Source organism: Podarcis raffonei, chromosome 3 (genome assembly GCF_027172205.1).
Source record: "Podarcis raffonei isolate rPodRaf1 chromosome 3, rPodRaf1.pri, whole genome shotgun sequence".
Classification (NCBI taxonomy): domain Eukaryota; kingdom Metazoa; phylum Chordata; class Lepidosauria; order Squamata; family Lacertidae; genus Podarcis; species Podarcis raffonei.
In genome coordinates, this window is record NC_070604.1 from 60132520 (window position 1) to 60154183 (window position 21664).

At 39.6% G+C, this 21664-nt stretch overlaps 1 protein-coding gene across 6 annotated transcripts in view; it reads left to right on the forward strand.

The window, feature by feature from the left end:
- Positions 1-21664, forward strand: part of LAMA2 (laminin subunit alpha 2) — a 367591-nt gene that overhangs the window by 90501 nt on the left and 255426 nt on the right. For all 6 annotated transcript variants that reach the window (XM_053381873.1, XM_053381876.1, XM_053381874.1 and 3 more), the window contains exons 3-4: positions 1571-1683; positions 20464-20706. In XM_053381873.1, the coding sequence (XP_053237848.1) occupies positions 1571-1683; positions 20464-20706 (356 nt within the window). The remainder of the gene's footprint in view (positions 1-1570; positions 1684-20463; positions 20707-21664) is intronic.

Consider the following 21664-nt stretch of genomic DNA (forward strand, 5'->3'; position numbering starts at 1 on the left):
TCATGACTAACCCTTATATCAATTTGACTTGAGGAGGCTGATAGCAAAATTTCCAATTAGACAACTTCTATCACTATCACCTCAGAGACCCGGGTTTGATTTACAGTTGATTTCTTCCCCACTAAGATTTTTTTTTTAGCTGATCGCCAAAAAAAGAAGATCAGACATAGTAAAAAAAACAAAAAAACAGTATTGAGAGCAAAGTAATGCCTTTCCCCCTGCTCTTGGTATTTTATTTTAAAAATGTTGTTGATATGAATCCAATAACTCAATTCTCTCCCTAATTTTATAACACACTACTGTTAATGCTTCTAGAGCTATTGAATCATTTGATATTTGCATACAGTTTATGACATTTGCAGTTTTTAGACTGACACCTCCTATTCCTCCCACAACTGCTTTAATTGTGCTTTAGACATTCTGCTTTTTCACTTATGAGACAGGAGTCCTTTCCTTCAGTGAACTGCTGATTTGAATCAAAGCATAAGCTTATAAAAATTAGCACCCTGGCTCAAAAATTTTAAAAATGTGGTTTTTTACATGTTAGATCCAAATCATTGCTTTTATCTGTTGCTGTTATCCAAAAAGAAAAATCAGTGTGTACAAGGAAAGGCCCATCAACTGGATTAGGGCATGCATGTGCAACTGGACCCTGTGCACTTTGATATCCTAGCTAGATACCTGTAGCCACTAGTTATGAACTGTGGATGTAGTTTCAACGTTGTCCTGACCAAGATGTCTGCAAGAGACTGACAGGGCAATCATAACCATGTCTACTCAGAAGTAAGTCCTACTGAATTAAATGGAGCTTACTTTCTAGATACTGATTTACAGGAATTAGGCAACTGGAATTAGGAAAGGCAGCAGCACAACTTAAAGCACTGGATCTGGACCCTGATACCACTAAGCTTAACTAGCAAAACTAGTCATACTGCTTGAAAAATTATCCATTTGTCAGTATGACATGTCCACAGTTCACAACTACCACTTCTTCTCACGACAGCTGACAGCCTCATTGGGTGTAATTCACTGGGCACTGCTGCTGAGCATTTGTCATTCATTTCAATGGGTTGTGCATAGGAAATGTATTTAAAAATCTGATTGAAATTAATGAGAACTTTTTTCCAGAAACAACAGCCTATAGCCTAAGCATTACAACAGAGCATTGTGTTTTAAGAGGCCTTAGGAGTAAGAAGTATGGGGAATCGTGGAAAGATCATCTCTCTCTCTCTGTTTTAGCTGCATCTTTAATCTCTTCCTGATTATGTCTTGGAAATCTGTTTCATCCCAAAGCTTTGTGGTGCATTTCTAAAGCTTGTGGTATGCTATTGCAAGCATTGGGAAATAATTTTATCCAGGATATTATATGTGCCTCTCACACACTACTAATTATTGTTGTTGTTGTTGTTGTTGTTGTTGTTGTTGTTGTTGTTGTTGTTAAATACTGCATGAAAAAGAATGAATTTGCTGAGTCGGTTGAAATGAAATTTGTGAGTGAGATGGAAGCCAAGTCACATTCACTGCTAATTAGCTTCATTATTATTTTTGCATTTTACTAATGTTCCAACAGAGCGACACCCCATAACAAATGCAATTGATGGCAAGAATACTTGGTGGCAAAGTCCCAGCATTCAGAATGGGATGGAATATCACTATGTGACCATCACGCTGGACTTGCGGCAGGTAACCTTTATGCTTTGTTTCTGCTGCTGAATTTTGGTGCCGAAATTTGTTCCTGTATTTCTACCTGTCTACCTAATATTGAGCATCCAGATGTCAGGACAGGGAGCAGCATAAAACAAATAGGGGGGAAATAGAAAAACAGGACTATTACGGCCATTACAGATGGAAACAAGAGTACATCCCTGCCTGCAAAAGGTTCAAGGTTTAATATCCAACATTTCCAGGTAGAGATGGGAAAGACTTCTGACAGCACCTCCAATCAGTATAGATAATATTGAGCTAGAGGGACCAATGGTCTGGCTTAGTGCAAGGGAAGAAACAATCCTCTGTAAATCACATCCTCCAACATAATATATTGCTTGTGTGAATAGAACACTCGCGCGAGCAGTTATTGGTATACAGAGAGTGGTGGTAACAATGGCATTACCTTTTTCAGAGCACTTTTTATATACAAATATTGAATGCCTAGTGCTGAGACTGGCATCTAGAACATTGAAAGTTAATCTTTAAATGTTCTTAGAAATGCAAAAAGATTACAACACACATTGTTGTTAAAAAATGGCAAATTGTAACAAATGTGCTTCCATGAAGCGGGCATAGTTCCAGTTTTCTTTGATCCAAGTAGGTCTTTGAAGAAATGTCATTGTGTTACAGGAAGCTCTGCAAGCTGTGAATCTTTTTTTGGGGGGTGGGAGGAATTGAACCTAGTATACTTGGAAAGCAAACAAATCCTGAGATACATTTGCTTTAGACTCTGTAGGAAGTAGCTTTAGGTTTCTCATCGCATCTCCTGTCATTCTTCTCCTTCCATGGTAAGTTTGATGAAATGGCAAGTGTATAGATTCTAGGAGGCTGTTATCATTTGATGTTCACAAGAATGCTGGGTTGTGGCAGGTGTGCAACTAAGAGGACTTGGAGTGACAGAAGAGAAGTGGCTTTATTTCCCTTTAGCTAATGCAAATACAGAATATCTAGTTAGGTGCCAGAAATAACACACCGCGATGTTATATTTGCCCCTGCTGCAGCTCAGTATCCAAGAAATTGAAAATAGCTTAGATAACCTAAGAGGTTCCTCCCTTCCCTTTACTCATTCCCTGTGGAGCATTATCACACTGACTGCTGAAGCTGCCATCTTTACTGCAGCATTGATCCCACACCCTGTGTGCCAATAGCCAGAGCACCAGTTGATGGGGGATGAGAATAGAGATTAAAGTTAAGTGAAGAATTACTGAGTGTATTTTATTTGAAGGGGCAAGAAATAGAGCCAGTTACTAACATTAGGATTAAATAGGCTAATGAAACAGGGAACAAGGCATGTTAATAAAACCAGTGCAGAAGGAAATAAGATACTTGATATGAGGTGAGCTGGGATGTATAATCAACTAAGCTACCCCTTGGCAAAACTCAGCGGACCCTTCAGTTAACACCCACAAATCACTTGCTCTTCCATTCCCGTGGAGAGTGACTGAGTCACGTATAGTACATTTCACAACCAAAATTAGCAGCCTCATCCTTCAACAGATCTGTGAGAGTTCTGCCTCTCTTCTTACTACTAAGATTCTCCTGTGTCTTTTTTAAATGGTCTTCTCACTCTCCCTGTTCTGCTTTTGCCCTGGAAAAGGGATCAACCTGGGCTGACTCCTCTTCCCCAAATTCTTTTCACAACCTCCTTTGTCTTCAGCTATACTCAATGAATAAGTATCACAACCCTCATGAACCCTGTTGCTTCTGAAAGACCAGCTTTATGCCATGCCCACTTTTCATAAGAGCAATCTTCCCAGGGTCCTCTCCTGTCTGCCTCAGCAAGGTTCACAGCTTCTTGGCCTCTCTCCCGAGTTATTTGTGACCTCATTAACATAACATCTGAAAACAATTATATAAATGGCCCACTTGCTAATCCACTTAAGCCCTAATATAGTCACCAAACAATAGGTAGTAAAAACACCATGGTAATTCAGAACCGCAAAATCTGAAGGGAAGTTGTCACCTCCCTTCCCAGTAATGCCTACCAAGAGCTTCTTCTCCAAAGGCCTAAAGGTTTCATCTGTTAAATTAGGCTGCTGCAGCAAAACCAGTGCTACCTGTTAGCTGCAAGAGAGCTGCCCCACTAGAAAAGATCAGGGATGAGTGGAAACTGCAGAAGTCTGGCCTTTGCACTTCATGTCAACCTCTTCCTCACTGCTACACTTGTTTTTTCACCCTATAACTCCACTCACACCCTTTTCCAAAATACTGTGAGGTATGTTGTGTAGCATAACATTGATTCCCAGGGAATGTTGGGAGAGAAGTTGCTTCTGATGGCTTAAAGATGAGCTTCATTGCCACCCTCAGTAGTGGCACATTAAAAAATATAGTGAAATAATGATAAGCAAAAAAGGAATGGTCACTGCAGCAAATAATCTTACCCCCCCCCGCCCCCGCCCTCCCAAAACATAACAGAATGGCATTCCAAATTATTTTCTATCACTAGTAGAGAATCCACAAAAAATAACAATTGTTATGTCTACTTGCTTGGCCTTAGAATTTCAGAGATCCCCCAGAGTAAGTAATGCTTCTTAGGCTGGAAAGATGTGCTGTGGCCAAGGTGAGACCATTGCCAAAAGCAGCAGCCTATGCTCCCACTTCCCCACATTTCTGGCCAGAGATATTTTTCTAGAAAAAAGGCGCTGGGACTCACTATAAAACTTCCTTCCTTCTCTTAGAATGGAAATGGCACCCACCTGATTGGTGCCAGAACTGAGTTCCGGCTAAAAAAGCTCTGCTTCTGGCAGTATTTTATCAGGAAGGTTGTGTGAAATAAAGTCAGCATGTTGTGGGGTCCCCACCTTTCTCCACTTGCACTTCATTGGCTGTTGCCAGAGCTTGCAACTTTATGATGTCACATCACAATTTATGTGGCATTGAATCCACAGAGAGGATGAGGAGATGTGATGCTACTCCTTTCAGCGGTGGATACACAGTTGTATCGTGCAGATCTAGTCTTAGACACATACCAATCTATGTAATAAAATACTGAATAAAACATGGGGTTTGTTTTGTTTGTGGTTTTACGGATGGAGTCAAAAGGACAAGATGAAGACATCAAGTGGTTGTCCTTTTTCTTTTGGGAAAGCTTGTGATCCAGTCATTACTAGGCATTTTACGGATGGGCCCTTATTAAAATGCTGTATCCTTTTGTACAACAGATTGGACATTTTCTATTGCTAAAAGTCATGGTCTGTAAATTGCAGGAATGCATTAGTGGCTGTTATTATTGATAATTATGAATGTACATAGAAAGCTTTTAGCAGATTCTAATGTTGTGGGGAATGAACCAAGAAAATAATTACAGTTTTCATCATTAAATAAACCTAGACCTTTTGGAGGAGTTGAATTGTATTTTTTGGTGACTATCCATCATAATAAAATAATAGCATAACACAATAATAAATAATAATGCATTTCCCCCCAAATGACATCATTTTAGCTGCATAAACAGGAAAATATAATTATTATTCCATTTTAGGGCAATTATAGTGTTCCTTTCGAAAGCATGCAAGTACCATAAGCCAAGGTATTTATGGTCTACCCTTAACTCTGCCCTTGACTGGGGATCATAAGGTTGTCTCAAACACTGTTGCTCGTGCAGTGGGACTTTCCCTTCCACTTCTCCCCCCTGCACATCCTTAAAATCTGTGCCAGAGGGCTGGTGCAGCCTTTAATACAACCCATAGTTTTGTGGCTAGGAAATAGCTGAAATCTTATATGCATAGCAAAAAGTCAGCCTCCAGCACGTTTCAAGCTTCAAAATGGAGAGAAGGTTACAGCGTTTGGTGATTTTTAGTTTAGAGAAAAGGCAAGTTAAGGGGACAAGGTAGAAGCTTACAATGTTGTGCATTGTATGAAGAAAGTGGATACAGAAAAGGTTTTCTCCCTCTCTCAGAACACTAGAACTAAGAGTCATCCAATGAAGCTGAATGTTGGAAGATTCGGGAGAGACAAGAGATTTACTATTATTAAATAATTATCATTTTTCAGACTTTGCATAGCTAAACTATATAATTTGCTCCCACCATGGCAGGGATGGCTGTAAAAAAAAAAGGATTAGGCAAATTAATGGATGATAAGGCTACTAGTGGCTACTAAGCCTGATGGATATGTTTGACTGCCACAGTAGGAGGCAGTATGGTTCTGAATACCAGTTGCTGGACACCACAGAAGGGGAGAATGCTATTGTACTCAGGTCTTGCTTGTGGGCTTCCCATAGGCTTCTGGTTGAACATTATGAGAACAGATGGACCACAGGCCTGATACAGCAGGCTCTTCTCTGTATTTCTTTAATTTTAAAATCAGTAGGCTTCTGACACAAAGATTGGGGGGGGGGAGAGAGAGAGATTTTAAAATAATGTAATGTTTAGAAAGGTCTCTCTTGGAAGACTGAGATCAGCTTTGGACACCGCAAAGAGGAATCATGAGCAGCGGAGGAGAAAGTCATGCAAATGACTCATGAAGAAATGCATAGTTTCCATTAATTTCCTTCAATTTATGTAAATGTTTCTTCCCCCAAGAAAGAGGCACCTGTTTTTTCCTGCCTCATTCACAAGAGGCTTCAGAATGTCTTTATACTTTCAGTGGGGGGTTCATGTATTTGTTATACTTTTTGTTGCAAGTGGGATAAAAGGGAGAGAGGAAAGAAAGAAACAATGTCAGCACCCATTCACAATAAGTATTTTATATATAATATCAGGTTTTAAAATGTACACAGCTGATTGACCATCTAAATTTTACAAACATAAAAAAATGCCAGCCTTTCCTTGTCATTTGTGATGTGAATGTGATAGTTCATGTTTTTACAACTTCTATTAAACGTTTCTCCGGCATTCTGGAGCCTCTTGTTCACATGTCTTGATCTGAAAAAAGCCCTACATGAGGAGTGACTTCATGATATCTTCTCCTAGACCTAGACTATAACTGAAGTGTTGGGAACAGGAAGACTGGCTACTGAGTGCCTCAGGTCAGTGCACTGGTGAATTTGTATAGGAAGTTCTTCCTTTTATCCCCAGAAAAGGTCTTTCCACACTGATTTCTGTTAAAGCAGAAACAACTTCACTTTAACAGATAACAGACAGCTGTCAGGTACTTGGTAGGCAACCTCCCCACCTGCACTTACAGGAAAGTGAAGCCGAGGCTGCTGTGAGGGTTTTTTCCAAGAAGGCTGCAGAGTGCAGTCCACCAGAGATACAAACTGCAGTTTGAAAGAAAGCTCGCTCTCTCTCTCTCTCTCTCTCTCTCTCTCTCTCTCTCACACACACACACACACACACACACACAGGCCGTCCTTCAGCCTTCTAAACTAATCAGAATAAATTTGTATGTGTATTCATGTTTGCCATCTATATATAGTACCTGTTTGATTAATGCCACAATCCTACAGAGTTAGCTATCTTCAGCTAAGCTGTTGAAGCCAATGCAATTAAAACCGTCTGTCTTTATGCAGTACTCTGAGTCAGCAGCATGCTCCAAGATCTAGAACAACAGAAGCTTGTTGAATTATCATGCCATGTTAAGGCTTATCTGTTAGCAGTATTGTTTTTACTGGTGGCCAGGTGTGTTTTCAACTGCGAATTGTGCGTACGTGCACACAGCCTGCAAATTCCAGAAACTTATCTGTACTCAAGTTTGTTAAAAGGGCCAGGGCTATGAGTGAAGTGTGCAGCATTTTCATGTAAATATGTTTTTATATTCTGCTGAAAGCTGCCCAGAGTGGCTGGGGAAACCCAGCCATATGAGCAGGGTATTATTATTATTATTATTATTATTATTATTATTATTATTATTAATTGGAGTTGGGTATCATCTTCAGTGACATATATGTATTCTACTTCATCCTTAAGAACATAAGAAATGCCTGCTGGATTAGGCCAATGACTCCTTTAGTCCAGACCAGATGCCTGTGGGGAAATTGCAAGCAGGACCCCAGCAGAAGTACGCATTCCCCTCCTGTGGTTTCCAGGAACTGGCACTGAGAAGCATTTTTGCCTATGACCATAGAGGCAGAGCATAGCCATCGTGGCTAATGGCCTTCCCCAACATAGTCCCCGTCTGATGCTTTGGGCTACAATTCTCACCAGTCCCAGCCAGCACCAGCCTTCCCATGTTGGAGAAGATTGTTCTAACATGTATACAGATCTTGGCACCCTAGAAGTAGTGGTAAGCTCCATAAACACTTCCCAAAGTGTTGGGAAGTTTTGAAGTGTTGTGGTAAGATTACACAATGGTAGCTGAGTCTTGGTCAGCTTTGCTCCTGTTTTTGAAATATGCTGCAGGTAAGCAGTTTATGGGGAATCAGGACAAAACCTTTAAAACTGGATGTTTGCAGCATAAATAACAGTATATGGGAATATCTATGGTCACAAGATATGACAGAATTACTATTGCAGCTGCCGTTTATCTCCGAACAGACATTAAAATTTAGAATCTTTGCTAAAGATTAAAACCGCTCCAAGGGCAGAAACATTTTATTGCTAACACAGAGTTAACACAAGGATGGTGACAGCAATAGACCCTTTAGAGGGGATGTTCTAATGGTTGCATAGCTTTTTTACATTTGCAAATATATGGATCATTTCTCTGTGATGGGCTATGGGGAAACTAATGAGTATTTCTCATAATTAGGCTTGTTATAATGCACTTAATTATGATTCAATACATTTCAGGGAACAAGATGTATATCCAGTACTTTCTTGGGGGGGCGGGTACGCAGGGGGTACACATACCCCTAAACATTTTGTGAATCTTTGTACTTTTGTCCATTTACTGTATTTATTTTTCCTGATTTGAACTATAAAGTGGTGATTTTATTGAGTCAAAATGAGAGTACCCCTAAACATTTTTTTAAAGAAAAAAAAAGCACTGTGTATATCTAATAAATGCAAGTGGGGAATTTGTGGCCAGAGCATTTGAATAAAACCAAAGTGGGGAAGGCTATTCTAGATTTGACACGGTTTCAGCAGATAATCCAAAAGTAAGTCAAACTGGTAGAAAGTTTCAAATTACTGTCATAAAAAATGAGTTTCAGAAGTAGTTGAATCTTGTGTAGACTTGCTCCTGTTTTTGAAATATATTGCAGATAAGCAGCTTGTTGGAAATAAAAATAGTTTTGTTTTGTTTTTTTTAAAAAGCTGGATGTTTTCAGCATATATAATGTAATAATATAATGTAATATCATATGATATGATATGTTATGATAGGAATATATGTGGTCACAAAATAATGGCAGAATCATTTGCCTGAAATTATCTCCCTTGGAGGTGTATCTAGCATAAACTTTTCATCTGTTGGTGAAGATAGCCAGGCCTTTGGGGATGGTGACAAAGACCACTTACCATATTCAAACAGCAGTTTAATTTTATTTTATTTGGCAGGCAGTCGATGCCGGGGGGGGGTGATGATCTGGTGGCGGACCTTACAGGGCCAGTCTTCTGTTGGGTCCACCAGTGGGACATAAAAGCTTGAAGCAGTCATTCCACTATCCTGTATATGCTATAGCTCTGGCTCAAGGTCAATGGGCAGCGCAAGAGTGTGGCCTTGCTGTGGAGCATCTCATTCTCCATATTCAGGGCCAGAAAGAGTTTGTCTGCAGACAGATTGGGCCAGCCTGGAGGTTTGGCCTTCCTCATAGCAGTTTTCAACTTTTGGGGGGAAACAGTATTGGGTTGGATCCTTAGTCTAAATCTTGGGGGCGGGCTGTAAATTCAGGGTAATCTGGTAAAGGAGTCCAGAGGTTGGGTTCTGACTGAAAACTCCAGAGAGGGGCAAGTGAATTGGCTGTGCAAATAACAAAGTAAGTCAAAGCAGTTGCGATTCTTTTTATATTTGATGGGTGAAATAAAACTAAGTCAGAGTATACATTTATTTCAGTGACTCTGCTCTGAATATGACTAACATTGGATCTTACCCAACATGTTTTATTTTGTAACCTGATCTGACTTTATTTTTGGTAATGGAAATCCATATCATAACCTAAAACATACTCACCAGTGCAGCACCCCAAAAACACCACTTCATTTTTGTATCCATGAGTACATTTGTTTATAACCTTTATCTATCATGCTTACTGCAAAAAACAACAAAACCCCCCACTTTCAAAATTAGGGTTATTTAAGCATTAATGAAATCACAATGATAAAATGAAAGCCAAAGCTTAGTCCAACAACACAGATAAGCTCAAAATAGCCAGCTGTCACAGTGCTGTCAGGCAAGGAATGTCCAGAGTGAGAAATTAACTCTTTATTGTGACATTTACAAGTTAGGGAAAGGCATGTCCACCAGTCCTACATCTCTCAGCTACTCCTAGGTGTGCATCCCATGAGGCAGTTGCTGCAACAGAGAGGCTCTGCTCCCTACCTCAGCTTGTGTCTCCCCTATCCCAGCTGCACACATCATATAACCTACATGAAACCTTTTGTTCCTCCTACTTCAGTCTTCTTCTGGTCCTGGGAGACAGTGGAGCAGGAGAGGTGGGGGCAGGAGGAGAAGGTATGGAAGCCCTTGACTCTACACCAGCCTGACCTCTCTCTCCCTCCTCCAGCACCTGTTCTTCACTCTCCAATCCTACAGCTTCTCCTGCCTCTGACTCCTGTCTCCCGGCTGCAGCAGGCTCCCCCCAGATCATGGACCCCATCTTGCAAATCAGTCTCCAACCCCACTTCTCCCATTGCCCACTCATCAGTATCCAACCAGCACACTCCTCAGTGTCCCTAACACCAACAAACAGTTCAACCAAATCATAAGGACACAACTTCTCAGCAGTCATATTTAAAGCTTTTTGATGCAACAACGACAAAAATGCTATTCTTGAGTCAGATGTTAGTCATCACAATACAAATGTGGCAGAACTAAAATGAGAAGCTCTTCTACTTCAGTAGAGTATTTTTACTTTTTCACAAGGCTTCATTATTCCATATTTAACATTCCTTTTGTATAAGGCACATTAGGAACAATACACCATTAGAAAAAACTTTGTCAGAGTATGTGGCAATGCTGCTACTACCATGAGTTTGACCGAACTGCGGGAGGCAGTGGAAGACTGGGAGTAAGTACCATTGAATTCAGTAGGACTGATCACTGAGTTGGATTGCACCAAAAATGTCATCTATGCATTTTCCATGACATGACTGAGGTTTCAGAATAAACATTGGTTGGACTAAAGGCTAATCTATCACAATAAATAAAGGGGTTGGGTGACTCCACTACAGCTTGTTGCTGCAACTCCATGAAATACAGGTATGAAAAAATTAAGTCTCAAGTTGTTAGAAGTTATACATAATTCCTACATACATATCACTCATATTACGGATATGTAAGTAGCTATTCAATTGTATTTCTCTGTGTGACGCTGTTCTGCAAGCTAAATTACACAAACGGCTCCTAGCTAATGGATTTATTTTGAGCTAGAAGAGCAGGTGGGAGCAATACACAATGAGATTTCCTGCTTCATTGGCTAGCGGTATGTAGATTAATGATTCATTTCAGCACAATATGAATAATATTAGTGTAGTGAATTACCCTTTGTAATAGGATACAGTTTCCTGTGTCTTATGAGCCATTTGTTAGTGGGTATTGCAAGTTATGGAAGTGTGCTTCACAGTGTGTACTGTACAGATTGAGGCAATTACCAGTGGAAATGGAATCTTGTGTCTTATCATGTGGACCATACTGTCTAACACAGGAAAATTCCTGGAAATATTTAGAGGGGTTCTTTGGTAACTCAGTTCTACAAGCTATGCTGCCCCACAGGCCCCAGGAGAGAAAATGGAATTTACAAAATCTAAAACACTGTAACAATTAAAAATTCTAACAAATAAAATGTGTGTGTGCAGCTGTAAATAATTGCTTAGCTATTCTCAACTGCTAAACACTTGAAAAGGATTTTTCTTTTTTTAAAAGAATACTTCCACAGTTCATAGAGACATATTTTCACATATGATTTACATTAATTATAAATGATGAATTAAATAGGTTTTGGAAGTTGACTTGGACTTCTGAACAACACAACACATGTCTGCAGCATAAATCTGTTTACAAAATATATAAACACTCTAATAAACATCCTTTTACATTTTGCATAGACCTCTACCTCTATCAATTTTAGCTTTCTCTTCTATTATAGTTTCACCCTCGATCCTTTCTGCTGTTTTAAATGATTCATTCTTATGATTGTTCCAAAATTGCCACTTTAAACAGAATTTTGTGGCATATCCTGACCATTGTCCATATTGGATCAGCCTATGTCTTACATATTTCATGAAGACATAAGCTACAGTTTATTTCTATCTATTTAATAAAATTTATAGACTGCTTAATTTATGTATTTTTAAAAACCCACCTCTAACTGGCTTACAAAAGATGGACAGAGGTCAGTATAATAACAAAAAAATGTTTCAACATGACCAAATAGCCACAAAAGCCCAAATGCTGTTGACTTCACATGTAAGAAAATGTTAATGCAAATTAATAATCGATTTTTGTAACAATGGTCAGTGCAAGAGTTTCATGAACTTCCCAATATTCACAAAAATGTAAGGTGTGAATTAATTGTGCATGGATTCAGTTCACAGGAAAAGCTGTGAGCTTCAGCATTTAAGTTTGAGGATGATATCCTTGAATGAGTGATCTGAATGTTCTTTTCGTGTGTGTGGTTCATTTCACATATCTTCAGCAAATGAACACTTGCATTTTCCCTCAATCTCAGGGGGAATAGTAACCAAACCTAGAAGCAGCTGTTGAGATTATTGAAAATGACTTTCTGTGTGATATCAAGAGGGCACTTGGAACTGATCCTAGAGGTGGCAATGTGACATGTCTGGTATGTAACAGAATGTGCTCCTCCCCTCACCGGGTGTGGCTACTTCCATAGCTTTGTTGTTGTTTAGGTATTTAGTCATGTCTGACTCTTCGTGACCCCATGGACCAGAGCACGCCAGGCACTCCTGTCTTCCACTGCCTCCCGCAGTTTGGTCAAACTCATGCTGGTAGCTTCGAGAACACTGTCCAACCATCTCATCCTCTGTCGTCCCCTTCTCCTTGTGCCCTCAGTCTTTCCCAACATCAGGGTCTTTTCCAGGGAGTCTTCTCTTCTCATGAGGTGGCCAAAGTATTGGAGCCTCAGCTTCATGATCTGTCCTTCCAGTGAGCACTCAGGGCTGATTTCCTTAAGAATGGATCGGTTTGATCTTCTTTTCCATAGCTTAGTGGGAACTAACTCGGACATTGGTCTTGCCAGTATAGGAAGTCTTAGCTGTTATGCAGAGCTGTTGATCTATTGTTTGCCCAAAAATACAAACTTTTGTAGTTATCCAGATTCCTGCTGCTTCCTGGTATTAGGGCACACCAATTGCAAGATTTTCTCAAACTAAGAGTCCCCTTCCCAAACCCATAGGATACTCCATTATCTCAGAATTGGGCCGGCACTTTCCATAAGCCTGAAGCATTTCTAAGAGAGAGGCTGTAGGTATTCCTTTCGCACCATGAGTGTATGTGTGTGCCAATTTAAGATAACAATGCACTTTAAGAAGTGGACTGTAATCCATAGAAACTAGTGCAACCCGGTTCTCTCATTATCTTTAACTAATATGCTTAGGCTGCGTTCCATAAACCAGTTACTTGAGACCAGTCCTATACAAACAAGCTTCCATTATGCTGCCATTGCTTCCTTATCCTACTATCTCATTCAAGTCATCATCAATAGTCCAGTTAGATTGCATGTTGTATATTGCAGAGCTGGTGCAAGATTTGAACCCAATATTTGACTAGATTTACAGCTCAAACCTGCAGTGTCTTTTTAAAATGTCAAGTGTTCCTAGTTTCTACTGGTTTCTGTAGTCTTTGTTTCTTACAATATGGGCCTGCTCTCTCATGGGGATTTTGGAAAGGCAGTGAAAATGTCCATTCTCCTATGCCAGGACTCTGACTGCTTATCTAGTCCTCAAGGACTGTTTCTCTCCCCACACCTTTCCATTGTTTCTTTTCATGAAGCCACTCTCTGACAGTTAAGCTGTGGAATGGACACTGCAATATCTAGTGTATTCCTCAACTTTCTCAGATGTCAATAACTTGGCATAATTTCAACAAAGAACTTGTGGATTTTTTCTGCAATTAAAGGCTGAAGTGGAGAGAATAGTCTATTGTCTATTCTATGCTTCAAAATGAGTTTGGTGTGCTATATTAATAATTACTGGTAGTACTTCACATTAAAATAAAAACCAGTCTCAAAAGAGTTTTGATTAGCTTGGAATTTTGATTATTTTCTGGGCTCTTTTTTAAAACACTCTTACTGCATTTTTCATCATTGGCTTAGCTAAAAGAAAGTGCTAAAAGTTTCAGATCTGCAGTGAGCAGAAAAATTAAATGTAGATCTTACTATCCTGCTGCAAGAAACACAATACACATAATATCTAAGCACTCCAGTCCAGCATGTTAATGGAATGAAACTTAATGCTAGTATTCTGTGCATACTTGGAAACCAGTTCAAGCACCACACCACCCCTAAAAGATGTGGGGAAGCCTTGCACACACTATTCCCAGGCTAGATCTTTGCATCCAGAAAGTAGGTCTGAATACAGAGTTCAAGATACTAGATCAGGAGTCAACAGATTGCTAGCAACAGATTTAGCCAAGTAGAAGCTATTATTTGAACCACACCTGCCTGCATTTGGAACTAATATGGCAACCATTCTTGTTATAACATTTGAAATGTGCTGCATTCCACTCTTCTAAATGTCGGGGGGGCGTGGATAAGTTTTCTTTTAATAGATAAAACCAGATGGCTTTGAGTGCATGGTAGAAAGTATTTCTCTTCATGAAATAGCTGTACAAGTGTGATTCAACAAATTTTTCACAAACCACTAATACTAACACAATATCCTTATTGTTCCTTACCGTTGCCTCATCAGATTTCTCTGACATAAATTTCTTTTATTATTTTTAGAACAGTTTAATTGAAATAAATGAAAAATAAAAATAAAAAGTATACTGTATCATTATAAAAATTAACAATTATATATACTTATCTAATATATACATATAACCTACTATATTTTGTATAAATGTGTTCCAGATATCATTATACTTATCTATGCAAAGTCTACATCTATAAGCAATCCATTCATAAGTTGCAAGTGTAGTCATATCTTCAATCCATTGATTAAATAGAACCATACACATATTTCCAGTGCATCAGTATCAGTCTTTTGGCCATAGTAAGGGCATGAAGAATCCATTTACAGTGTCCAGTTGTCAAATTCCATATTGTAAGTATGTAGTTCAAAATATTTTCCTCTGAAAATTGTAACAACCCCCCCCAAGACACTGAAATAAATTTCTACCTAGCCTTATGTAGAATACTCATATGCCCAATAAGGCAATATAGTGATAAGTCCATACAGATCTGCTTGGAAGGCAATTCCAGACCATTGGAGACACAAGTAAAGCTGGTCTGATCCACATCCCTAGCTGCCAAATGGCATTCTGAGGGAGATGCTAGAAGCAGGAATGTTTGGAAGCCTATATATGGGAGACTAAAACCCCTCAATTCATCCAGGACCAAAGGTGGTTAGAGTTTCAAATGTAAGCACTGGCACATTGAGTTGAGGCCAGAAGTGAACCATGTAATGCAGAACAGATAGGCCCAAAGCTACAGAGTCTGGAGGTGAAATTTGGAGCAATATTTTTTAAATGCTTTCAATGGCATGTATCACAGAGCAAAACACCATGTTCTTTTGAAATGAAGATGTGTTAATTCTGAGCAAACATAAATGAACCAAAGCTGCAGATAATCCAAGTAAATGGTGAGTGATGGTCAGCTTTCAACCAGAAACTCTGAAAGATGTTGTCTGGGGAAAGGTCACAGAGCTCAGGTCCTGTTCTGAAAGCCCTGAGCATGTGGAGAATGTATTTCTGCCACATGGAATATCCACAATTGAACAATCTCTTTGGGATTAGACACCAGTTTCAAAAGAGTTGTCCCTGAGCATGCGTGTGATGTATTTCTGCAATACTGAATAAACCACAGGTAGTACCAGTACACATGGGATTAAGGGCCGGAGCTTTGAGATAACAATTTATGTATTTTGGATAGGTGTCAGATACTTCACACAGCACACAATTATTTTATGGCATTCACTGTTGCAAGATGTACTGATGGCCATTAAACTTCAGTGATTTAAAAAGAGAATCATACAAATTTCATTGGGTTACTTTCATGCCCTGGCTGTGGGCTACCTGAAGGCTTCTGGCTGGCCGCAGAAAATTAGGATGCTAGGCTTAGTGAGCCTTTGGTCTGCTCCAAAGTGCTTATCTTATGTCCTTACATTGACAGAGTGCTGCTATGTGATAGAAACAGGCAAGAATTTCCAGGGGTCAATCAACCTAGCTGAAAGTTGCCTCAGAATTTCAAATATGTTTGCTTGGTTAACACTTTGAACATGACCTTCAAGATGAAGACAACTTAAGGTTTAAGAATGAATCACATCCTTCATTAGGGGATCATTCACTGAAGAGAGTTGTGTCAAGAAAAAACTGTGGCTCAGATTTTCATTCAAAAAAGAACAACCCATTGTTTCCAATTGCCTGCCTTGGTGATTTCAATCATGCTCCTATTCAATTTCCCTCTCTTAACTCATGTGATAGCAAGTCAAAGGAAACACCACATTTCCTGGGAGCAATGCTAAATTCATGCTAGCCTGCCACCTTTTGCGAACATTTTAAACTCAGAGCACTGAATATAACCCAACTTTTAGAATGGTTGATTTGAGTGCTTCACAGTTCTCTCTCTTTTTCTCATCTAAGTACTATGTGACCCAATAATCTCTATGGCTGGAGTAGTATAAATGCAATTGGACATCTTTAGAACAACTGAGCCATTTATTCCTTGCCCTCCATCCCCAAAAACTGGCAGCTGAAAATTGAATATGGCTCCCCACGATAATAAGTCAGAGAAGAGCTCTTGTAAAATGCAGTCGTTTCCCAAGGTATTCAAACAGGAAAAGAACCTTAAATTACCAAGCACTCCAAACAGACCAATTCGTTTCAAATGGCTTCATTTTGTGAAAGGGTAAAATATACTCTAGCCGTATTTAAGTTGCACTACATTGTTTGCTATAAATGACATCCATTCATCTGATTCAGTGTGGCTATAACTACTGACTTGAGTTCACTCTGTCATTTAGTGGGGAAATGAAGAGAGTAGAGGGTTTGTGTTGGAAATGTCAGGAAGGGGAGTGAGGGAGAGCTGAAAGACTAAGGAGCAGCAATGACAACAGCATAACTACTTTTTGTGACATACCTTGTTGCTGCCATTGTGTCCTTGAGGAAGTGTATAATGATTATAGCTAAGTTCCTGTGAGCAACTGTCGCCCATCAGTATTTCCTCCCTCTAACATTCAGCAGGTTTGAACAGTCAGGTTCCAGTGTCTGTCTTGAGTCAATCTCATGAAAATGGTAATGGCCCTTCTGGAAGACCAGGGTTCAAATCCCCACTCAGCCATGAAACTTACTGAATGACATTGGGCTGGTCCCTCCTCGAGTGTGATGTTGACTTCCTCCCTTATTATCTGGAACCACTGTGTGCCTGTAGGCACCTGCATGTTGTGAAGGAGAAAGAACTTTGCTATTACATTAGGTAATGGTTGTCTATATTACACTTGGGTGATGTATTTCTGTTGCAGAAAGGGACAGGGAAAGGAAGGATAAAAAGCCAGATATGGGACACAAAGAACTGTCAGGTAATGATCAGAGTTGAGTGTGGGACAATGGGTTGATAGGACTAGGGTGATGTGAGTGAATAGAAGCAACCTAATTGGCTAGGAATCACTTAAAAGTCCAAGGGAATAGTGGCAGCCTGATGGAACTTCATTTTGGCCTGACACAGTCAAGTAAGATGTTTCAGTATACTTTATGTCAGTATCCTATCTGGGACAGGGCTTCTAGTCTTCAAGAAAGTGAGTAGAACAAGTTCTATAGCAGGGTTTCCCCCAGATGTTGCTGGATTACAACTCCCATCACCATTTGACATGCTATCTGGGCTGATGAGAGTTGGAGTCCCAACAACATCTGGAGGACACCATGTAGCCTAACCCTGTTCTATAGGGGTGCAGGTCCTCCTACCGTAGTGCTCCAAAGATGGAAAAAATGGATTTCCAAGCATTGCACAATTGGGAATCTCTCATAGATTAATATAGGTACATTAATTTCAATGACTCTTAAGTTAGTTGGATACAGCCCTCTGTATTCTAGTAGCTGGGATTTAAAAAGCTGGGAGGACAATATCCCACTTGGTTTCCTGGAAAGATTTGGCTGGTCACTATTTGAAATTGGACAAGATCGGTCTTTGGTCTGATCCCAAAAGACTCTTCTTATGCTCTACCAGTTTGTTGTGATGACAGTTAACTACCCTCTTTTCTAGCAGGCTTAGCCAGACAGACATAGATTCCACTCTGTTTGCTGCTAGGTGCTTGCAAGTCACAGTTAAAGGACACGGATGGTCAATAAGGGGAAATGCTCCATGATACAGCTTTATGCAGCACTAAACAGTACAATGCTCACCCTGGATAATTTAGAGGGTGAGGCAGTCACCCCAGAACCTTTCTTGAACACAGCATTAAAAACACAACAAAATATAAATGTTAGCTGACACTAAATTCATTTTTAGGAAGCTCTCAGAATTCTCTGCTGGGAAACCCCTGAAGTACTTAGTTACAGTAGCAAAGTATTAGTGTGAAATCTCCATTTTTCTCCTTTACACATTTTAATGCCAACATTGGAAAAGCTGCCAAGCTACCATGAAAAAAAAACTGAAACAGCTCTAATTATTTCATCTGTTCCACTCTGTAATTATAATATTCAAGAACTTCAGTTGGTGTGAATTGGCAGAGTTCCAGTGAAAACCCAAGCTTTCACCAACTAATGATATGGAACATTGTCTTCTAGTTTCCCACTATAAAATTTTCTTTGTCATTCTTCATACTTCTTGCTATAACTCCAGAACTGAAAACACTAAGATTTCTGTTTACGCCTTGCATTTCTTAAGAACTCCAGAAATGGAAATGATGGTTTGCTGTGGTTCTCCATTATCTTCAGGAGGGCCTGTATTGGAATTGGAGAAATACATGCAGCTGCTTGTCTCCAGGAAAACTATGCAGATACATAATAGTGTTTGGAGTTTGGATTTGATATCCCACTTTATCACTACCCTAAGGAGTCTCAAAGCGGCTAACAATCTCCTTTCCCTTCCTCCCCCACAACAAACACTCTGTGAGGTGAGTGAGGTTGAGAGACTTCAGAGAAGTGTGACTAGTCCAAGATCACCCAGCAGCTGCATGTGGAGGAGCGGAGACGCGAACCCGGTTCACCAGATTACGAGTCCACCGCTCTTAACCACTACACTACACCACACTACACCACAGAACACCACACTACACCACACCACTACACCACACTGCACCACAGAAGTGTTTCTTCTATGTGATAAATATTGATTTATATATTATACAACAGTGTTGGAGAGGCTATTTAGAAAGAAACCCTATTACCTTTCAATGTATGCTAATACTTTCCTTTATATAATGGATGGATTTCCAGTATATAAAATGTTGTTCAGAGGGCAATACCGATACCCCAGTCATCCAACTGCCCATCTTTGTGATATATTTTGACTAAGAGTTTGCTACATTCTAAATGTGAGTTAGTATCTATGAAATCCTTTTAATTATTCTTACTGAGATGTATACTCGTATCCACCTGTTTCATTTTTATCTGGGTTGTAATAAAATCTGATTTACTAAAAGATAAATTATTAGCATATTCAAAGCTTATTCAAATATAATTGTGTCTTGTGTATCAGTCTTGGTAAGTAGGTTAGTTGAAAATAAATCCTTTGTAAATTAGTTGGAAAGGCAGGTGAAAGAGCAAATCATAATGAGTGTTGATTAAATGTTCATAATCTGCTTATATGAGAGCAGTACTCATAAGCTGCAGGTAGAAATCACCAGCTGAATGTTCAGGGTGGTGTTTCTCGGATGAAGAAAGATTAAAATGGGTTTCCAGATGGGATTGGAACACCAACTGGGGACTGGAAAATATATGGAGGATGCTGTAGCTCAGCAGTAGCAATTTTGTGAGGTTACTGAAATTGTATTACTGTATTTACTAAATTCGTATTTATTTACTAAATTTGTATAATGGTGTGTGTATGCCATGTCTTGTGATTGATTATATGGAGTAGGGCTTACCTAGTCACCTGCCCCGTATTTTATTCAAGTTGGCACCCTTGTGGTACAGCACATCACATTGCATTGTGATGGTTCTAGAACCTGAATCAGTGTTCAACTTTGCTGTGCTCTCCCTCTTTCATAGCCCCTTGACCCAAGCTCCTTTCATATTAGATGTAGGAACTGCTAGGAGCTTAGTGGTAGAGCTTGAGCTTGAGGTACAGCCCTTTCACACTACTTTATATGCTAGGCATCTATCCCAAAGCGAGCAACAGCAGAGCAACCATAGAACAACAATAGAGTTCAGTAGTGCAAGAGGTTTAACACAGAGCGAATGTTCAGCTTCACTTCTCATGAATGGGATGCTGCTGTAAACAGGATATGTGCTATTGTTTTCTCTGCAGACTTTGTTAAAGCCAAGCTATAATATCAAACTTCTTTAGAATCAGCATTGCTTGCTGGTAAATGGGCAAAAGAAAAATATACTTCAGCCAGTTATTCTGATATATTTTTTTTCTTTCTCACATTCTCCCAGGTGTTCCAAATTGCTTATATCATTTTAAAAGCAGCTAATGCACCACGACCTGGAAACTGGGTTTTGGAACGTTCACTAGATGGTGTCAACTATGAGCCCTGGCAGTACTATGCTATCACAGACACAGAATGTCTGACTCACTACAACATTCTTCCACGCACTGGACCTCCATCGTATACAAAAGATGATGAAGTTATATGCACTTCATATTACTCCAGGATTCATCCGCTGGAGAATGGAGAGGTAAGATGGGGGAGTACTGCTGATGTCAATATGCTGGCAACCACACTGCCCTCCGAATATGCATATTTTCCCATAAATTAATGTTTGTGCATGCATAAGATCAGGAGTTTTAATACATAGCCATAGTGTACTGAAGAAAGTATATTCAGATATCTCTAAAATTTTATATCCAGTAACAGTGACTATACTCAAGCTTTGCAACATCATTTACAGGCTGTGAAGTTAGGGAGCCCTCTTTATTTGATGCTTGAGTAGAAACGTTTGCTCAAGGTGCTGGAGCAGAGCAAAAGGTGTTAAGCAGAAAAGTAGCATCTCACTCTCTTCCAGTGTCATGCCTTGGCTTGGTTCTCCAGAGTTCCCCCTTGTGAGCTCTCCATGTGCATCACATATGGCCAGAGGGATATAGCCTTATGCCATAGGGCCGAAGTTATGATCTCCCTGTGTGGTGTTTATGCAATTGTGTGTTGTGATTTAGTGCTGAGCTACACCCTAGCCTTTGGTTTCCCGTGGTGAAATAAATGGGGGACTGTTTTGGTTCAGTTTCCCTTTCTAAAACAATGGACAACCAGAAACTGAGCTATTCCTTGACATTCAAACTACCCCAATCAGTATTACTGAAAAATAACATGCCAAAATGTTTTATATTATATTTATTGCAAAAAATGGTGTTTGGTAGGCTAAATCACATGCAAAAAATATGTATATTAAGAAAAACGTACACAAAAATTCTGGGCAAGCGACTGCAAATCTCACAAAATTGGCTGTCACAAATTTGTGAAAACCAGACAACAAATATGTGATTTTCCCTTGATCATCCACATCAGGTATCTAGAGCAACAAATCAAGGATAAACTTAGCTCTCAGTTCAGCATGCAGAGAGCAATATAGTACAAGTTGGTGGCATATCCAGTGTTCCAGTGGCATAGCACAGCTTTTGTCAAATTATGTAGCCTCTCAG